Source organism: Nelumbo nucifera, chromosome 1, assembly GCF_055504915.1.
Source record: "Nelumbo nucifera cultivar China Antique chromosome 1, China Antique-T2T, whole genome shotgun sequence".
NCBI lineage: Eukaryota > Viridiplantae > Streptophyta > Magnoliopsida > Proteales > Nelumbonaceae > Nelumbo > Nelumbo nucifera.
Window position 1 is genome coordinate 181,166,911 of NC_142649.1, and position 7,471 is coordinate 181,174,381.

Consider the following 7,471-nt stretch of genomic DNA (forward strand, 5'->3'; position numbering starts at 1 on the left):
TTATCAGGTGCATGGGTTGAAGAACCAACCCATCTCATCAATAGAGTTGGGACAATAGCGGGGCACATAGTAGGGCAAGATAAAGGGTGAAAGTTATAACTAAAAATATAATAAATAAAAATAATATGGTTAAAAATAAAAGGGTAAATTGTTGAACTCTCCGTATTTTTAAATCCTCCACTGAAGTTTGGTAATTCCAATCACCTCCTCTGAACTTTCTGACATAATTGCAAGTAGACCTCTCTTGTTAAAATCAGGCTTAATAGCATGGCATTTTGGACATTTCCGTGCTTCTTGTTAGAGGATTCTAAAAGAGGGGGTCTACTTGCAATTGTATTAGAAAGTTCAAGAGAGGTTTCAACAATGGCCAGAGGCTTCAGGGGAGAGGTTTCAGCAATTTACCCAAATGAAAAAAAAAGCACTTGATATCTATGGTGGTTTTAAATATCAATGAAATTTTACAAATTGTAATTTTTTTTACAAAAAATTGTTTTTAAACAAAGACCCCCACATTTCATATATGCGTGATATTTTGGATGGATTTATTTCTTCCAAATTTTCAGAACATTATTAAGTTAATAAAGGGCAGCCCAGTGCATGAGGCTCCCATCAATGCTGGGGCAAATCATAACCTGAGCCTGACCCACATCAGTGATGGTTGACATTTCACGGGTGGAAACCATCCAAGCAGGACAGGGTGGGTTACCCACCCAATTAACCCGTTCTATTGACATCCCTACTAATTAAGTGCCTGTTCGGGAGGGTTGTTCAGCAGCTTTTGGCTTTCTGAGGTAGGCTCCACACTGACAATCAATAAGTTATGTTTAGCATGGTTTTCAAAATTGGACCGGGTGAGACGGTCAGACTGGAAAAATTGAGAACCGGTCAGGTGATCGGTTCCGTTTTTCTCCTAAATCGGATTTTTGCAAAAAATCATTGATTTAGTCAGTAAATCATTGACCCAAGAAGTTGAACCGTTCGAACCGTTCAACGGTTTTGACCATTTTTAATTTTTTTATTTTTTTGTCAAAACGGGCCGATCGTTTGACCTAGGAACCAGACCCCTGACCGATTCGATCTCCGGATCGGTTTTAAAAATCCTTGATGTTTAGTAAATAAGCCCAGACAGCCCAAATTGACTCAGTAGTCAGTCATTTTTTTTTGAAGGCAAATAGTCAGTCATTTTTAGGACTGTCCACTTGAACCTCCTTAAATAATTTATCCGGAACTCTAGAAAGCAGTTGAACCAGCTTTTAACTGAATCTTCAGTTCTGCCCTCCCAAATGGGTCCTAATTGGCTAATTGTCTATCTTATTAGCAGCTGTGCCGCTGTGCGCAAGCCACTTAACTTGACACACTGTCTCATGGAGAATATAACCTGCAACAACAATGTCCAGTTTGTGGGTTTTGGTCATGAGCATAAACTACAATGTTACATGCGTAACATGTCATGAACAATGGATGAAATGTTCATGTCAGACACGCTTTGTTTATTGACACTCCATGGATTCTTGAGTAATACTTTTGGGCCACATCTTTTTCCTTTATTGCTTGTTTATGTACACATTGAAGGGGATTTCAATGATACTGGAAAAGTATTTTAAATCTGGGATTAATCATTGACATAGCGTTACTCAAGAATCCATGGAGCGTCAATAATCCCGATTCGAAAGAAATGATTTCTGGTTTAATTTAGTACACATTGACACTTCATGGATTCTTGAGTAACCAGAGCTAATTTGCTCTCCCTTGATTACTCTTCTGCAATGAGTGGATAAATTTCAGTGTGCTGTTTGCTACATGTCATCTTTCAGTTGGGGTGATTATTCAATTATTTCTTATGTTAAAGTAGTATGACCTAAAAAAAGGGGAAATACATATGCTCCAAAATTCCAACCAAAAGGTGGGGTTATCTTACTAAGATAATATTAATTAGTATTTATTTTCAAGCTCAAGATGTTGGTTACCTTCATGCATAGAAAACCATCTAAAGTTTCGACCAAGAAAACCATAGATGTAAGAAGAAGTGATATATTGCAAGTAGAAGGGGCTAGAGGAATTAGGGACAGACCAAATGGATGGGTTAAGCAGTAAGAAGTGAGTATTGATCTGGTTTTCACAGAGGTCTCTCCACACCAACCTCACAATATGTAGGTCGTTGTGGGGAGCATTCTGTGAGGAGCAAAGCCCGACTCGGAAGAAATGATTTTTGGTTTTAGTTGACATGGTAGTTATTTTTGCTTTAGAAAGCAAAACCATACATATTGTAAAATACCCTATTGAGCATTCATAATTTAATAATGGATATGGCCCTAAACAGAATGGAATGATGAAACAGGATTCATGTAATCAACCCTGATAACTTAAATAGAGACAAGATCTGCTTAAAGAAAAAGTGTATGAATACACTGAGAGCACAGTATTCAGCAGCACCTTGGAAACATACAAATATAGGAGATGTTCTTGATGAACAGAGCAGTTGAATATTATTACACTCTCAGCATGTTCACATGCTTTTCACTTTCAACAAATTCGGGCTTACAGAGATAAAGGCTTAGATGACGATGATGATGATGATGGTGACTATTTTCAAGTTCACAAATTCTTATATCAACAAGCTTAATGTATTATACAAGTATTTCTAGAGCACCATTTAGTGCGGATTAAAGTTGTTGAGTAGGTATCTTATTCGAGCCTGGTGTCTCAGCAGTTAGGAATATGGCGTCAGAAGTGAGATCACTGTTTTAACCCTATCTATCTGCTAAGATGGATCTTCGTCTCTATCATTTTGGAATTTGCGAGACCCATCTGGAGAGTATCGTGGGGGCCGTGATGAGCCCAACTCAGCTCAAGACTGTTTTCGGGAAAAGGCTCCACTCCAGACTCCAGAGTCCAGAGGGGTCGCATGTTTAGTTCCCATGTGGGGTCCATGAGCACTGTGAGAACTGAGATGTAGTTAGGAAGTGAAAAGCTTGCCAGAAAAATCAAAGAGGGTCTTTCTTTTGCTACATGGTGGGGATTATACGGTCGACTGGTTTTAGGGCAGCCTCCTTCCTAAGTCGTCAGTTGTAAAATTCCTGGGCGGATAATCTTTCTTTGCTACTGACTTATCTACCCAACCCATCCCCATCATCTGATTTTAGGGGGAAAAAACAAAAAGAAAAGTTATACAGGGAATAATCAAAGAGGCTTTAATATGACGGATCAACAAGTGCACTTGACACGTGAACCCATTTAATCCAACAAATAATGCTTAACTTTTTTTCTCTCTCTCCCCGCTTTCCAACCAAAACCAATCTTTTATTTTCTTAGAAGAAATAAAGGAAGCCTGAATCACAAAGCAGGTTAAGCTTATTGGAGTAAAAGGAGGGTTGACGTACAACATACATACATATACATATATACGTATATACATACAAAATGTTTTTCATTAGTGAATATGATCACATTACAAGGGATGTTTGGAACCGTGACCGTTTTTCAAAAAAAAAAACGGTGCTACGCCGGATCCACATAGGCGTTTCAATAAATGTCCATATATCTCATTGTTTGGTTCAGCTGATTATTAAAAAATTGGGACCCCACCGATGCATGAAACACCAAATTTGGCGTTTCATACATTGGTGAACCGTTTCCCCCAACGGTTGACTGATGTGTATCCTATGTGGTGCCTGTCAGCACATACATGAAAAACGGTGATGAAAATCACCTTACCAAACAGCATAGTGTTGTTCATTGCCTACGTGACAGAAGCATTTTTTTGTGAAAAATGGGTCTTGGAAGCATAGGTGTTTTTTCTTGAAAATTGGTCCCAAAAAGCATCTACGCTTCCAAACACCATGACAGTCTTCTACCAAGTGGCTAAAAACCAATTCGTTCACCAATGACTCAATAGTTGAGATGGTCATTCAGCATCCCTCCAAATTAGGGGCCATGTGATCAATCTCATGAAACCATAAGGTCTCAATGGTATGGTTAGTGGGCCTCATGTACACTCTATTGTGTCCCTAACCCCTACCCCTGTACCACTAAAAACCCCGCTCCAAGAATCTGTTTCCAAACAAAAAGAAGCAGCACTAATGTTCATCCTTAAATAAACAAATGGCAAGAACTAATAATGAAATTGAGATTTAGTCCTCATAGAGCATCCTCACAATCACATCCCACTGTGTATTGAGAACATCTTATATGAATGATAACATACAAGCAATGTACGGTTGAAACATACTATGCGGTCAGTGTGAGGAGCAGATTCGAACTCCTAATAATGTAGAGAGCTGGCTGCCTTGGCAAATTTGGACCTAATAATGAACTAGCCCATTCTGGGATGCTACATCATCTCAACTTTGTCCGTCTAGAAGAGTGGATAAACCAAAATCATGTCTGTCTAGAATATTAATTTACAGCTTACAAGGCTGGAAAGTGAAAATTGGAAAAAAGAAAAAGGAATGCTGCAACGGACAATGGTGGTGCCCTTGTCCATCAATCTATATTCCATTGAACCATCCATATATACATCTCTCTCTGCCTCGTCAGAGTTAAAAGATTCAGACGATTACATGTCCCATGTACCAAGTAGACTATGACCCTTCATTCCATGGTCCTGCAATGGACATTCCCTTTTTCAAAAATCAACATGAGCAAGATGTTGCTCTTGTGGGGTCATCTCTGGGAGGGACTGAATTGGTTTGATTCTTTTAAGACTGTGTTTGGTTTGAAGAAAAAGTAAGGATAAAAAAAGGAAAAAGGTAAGAAAAATTATACAAAATTATGTAAAAGAAAAACTATTTCACAATATGTTTTAGCCATACATCATGAACATCTTCTATATTTATATGTTTTCGTCCAAAAAAAATATTTCTAATGCACGACTGCAAGTATTGTGACTTTGTGAGGTGGGTACGAGGAGAAAATCCAGATTCAAAACAATCAAACGCAAACCTTTTAATTTGGGCCCACAATTCACATGTGAAGGGAGTAGGGAGGACTGGTAATTGCCCATAAAATCCAACTTTTTTAGGTAAAGCCCATATAATCCTACTTTTGGAGTATCTGAATCTGTATCTCATCCTCAATAGTGAATATGTATCTATTTTCCTTTTAAATCTTAATATATATATAATTAGCAGTTCATTCAATACCCAGATACCCAGCCATCTCATCTATGTGTCAGAGAATCCCAGTCACCATGGAAGGCTCACAACCTCTGTCCATTGATAGCTTCTCCTACAGCTGGTTAATAAACCTAAAACCCTCGTACGAAAGCCTCGGCGATTCTTTCAGGGCCTATCTCGATGCTTCGGACGAGGCCTCCTCCTTCATAGAGATGGACCCCAAGTTGACACCTTCTAAGAGATTCCTAGGAGACGCCCAGGATTTCAATTTCGGCTTTCCCGTTTCTCAGTCTCCCCACGGTGATCTGGTTGACGCCGACGAGCTCTTCTCCAACGGCCTTCTCTTGCCTCTCTTCCGCAACTCATTCAAGACGGAGGCTTTTGCTGCCTCCGTCGATTCTGCTCCGACGCCGCTCATCTCCTCCTCGGAGCCGTCGAAGCTCCTGATTTCGAGCAATCGGAGTCGCTCTCCTCTTTTTAGAAGGTGGCGACGATCATCGAGAACCATTTTCCAGAAATACATGGGTTTCCTCAGACCCTTGTACAAGAAGCTACGGGTCTTGAGATTAGACGCCAGAAGACCGGAAACTAACGACGCAAGAGTACGACCTTTTGTCAGAAGCTGGGATGAATCGTCACAACTAACAACGTCTCCGCGAGCAAGTACTGCTTATTCCACCGGTGATTGGTGTGCCATTGAGAGTTCGATTCACGAAGCAGTTCTCCACTGCAAAAAGTCAATCGGTACGTCCAAAGTTTTTTTTTTTTTTTTTTCTGTTTTTTTGGGTTATTAATTATTAATTTCTTCTCATTACTGTTTCGTTATTTGCAGAAAAATGAAAGATTAATTTGGACAGACGAAGAGGAGAAAGAAAAATAAAAGAGAAGGAGAGACACAAGGAGAAGAGGGTTTGTGAATGCAAGATGATTTAACTCCCTTTACATTCGCGCTCCTTGTTTTTGTCTCTTTTTTTACCTTTTCCCTTTCCTGTTTGGATGATCGATCATGTAAACCTTCCACCTTCGCCCTTTAAGCTTTAAGAAACTTGGTGGCAGATCAGCCATGAAAATTCTTATATTCAAAGATATTTTTAGAAAAAAAATACAAATTAATAAAAAATAATTTGTTCTGTATTCTGGGTCTGGTTTAGGGGAAGGACAACTTCCAATGTGCATCTCTGTTATTATGATTATCATTGCAAATAATGGTTGAGAAATAAGAAAGAAAGAGGTCGACCCTTGAAGATGGGAGATCAACTACGGATTACGGTTGTTGTGGAGGATTAGAATAAGTCGTTGGTGCGGCAGTTGGAACTTGGTTGGGCTTATCATATATTCCTGAGAAAGGACAAAGACATACCCGTTAATGGTAATAGGAATTATTAATTTGTCTTGGGAGTTTTTTTTTTTTTTGTCTTTCTGGCTACTGTTTTTATGATAAATCCTTGCTAATATCACTCTTTTAATGTTGGTAAACAGGGAAGATTTAATGAATCACCTGTGACTGTGACCATATTAACTCAACATTTAAGTAGATTAATTAAGATATGAAATTGCAATAAATTTGCGCAACATTTCATTAGGGTTTTAGGGATTGGTCTGTTTGACATTATTAGGGTTTTAAGAACCAGTTGAAACTGAAAGCCTAAGTAATGGTACCCTATACAATCTGGTACGGCTTCTAGGAAGAATGTCTGTCAAGTGGTTTGACACCCAACTGGAAGATATGAAGATTTGGGGTACTCGTAGTGATGGATGGCTTCAGCCAGAGCAGAGGCAGAGCAGGTGCCAATGCAATAATTGTATGAATTCAAGCTTCAAAGATTCAACCTATTGGGGTTCAACTTCTAGCCTTCATTATTGCTGCAGTACTGTGCTAGGTGTCAAGAAAGTTCCCTCGTGTGTTTCGTGTCAGCAATACTGAAATAGCACCAATCCCCTTCTAAGCTTTCTCAACGGTCTTGACTCTTCAAGAGCAAACAGCTGTATTGCGCCAAAACCCAAAAGAGCAAGATATTATGAAGTATAAACAACCAAATATTCAATCAATTCAATCCTACCAAATAGTACGGCATTTGAGTTTGTGGTCATTTTTCTTGTAACATTGTTCATTCGCCAGGTGCCTGGAAAGTGGAAACCTACCTCTGTCTCTGTTTCTGCAGCCCCAAGTGGTTTTCATTTTTTCCCTCAACAAAGAAGTGAAGAAGGGATATATAGAGCTAAGTTAACATTAAAAGTTAATTAACACATGAGATGGAAGATGAGAGAGGGTGGTTTTGGAGCTTAAATGAAGAAGAAAATCATGCATATTCACATGATATGGTTAATACAAAGGTCCATCATGATTCAACAGATTT

General features: G+C 39.0%; 1 protein-coding gene across 1 annotated transcript; it reads left to right on the plus strand.

Annotated features, from left to right (window-relative positions):
• Window positions 1-5,068: 5,068 nt before the first annotated feature.
• On the plus strand, window positions 5,069-6,589 carry MAKR6 (membrane-associated kinase regulator). Its single transcript, XM_010263124.3, has 2 exons — window positions 5,069-5,858; window positions 5,947-6,589. Exons 1-2 carry the CDS (start codon window positions 5,165-5,167, stop codon window positions 5,952-5,954), a joined length of 702 nt encoding a protein of 233 aa, XP_010261426.1. The 5' UTR covers window positions 5,069-5,164; the 3' UTR covers window positions 5,955-6,589.
• Window positions 6,590-7,471: the final 882 nt, after the last annotated feature.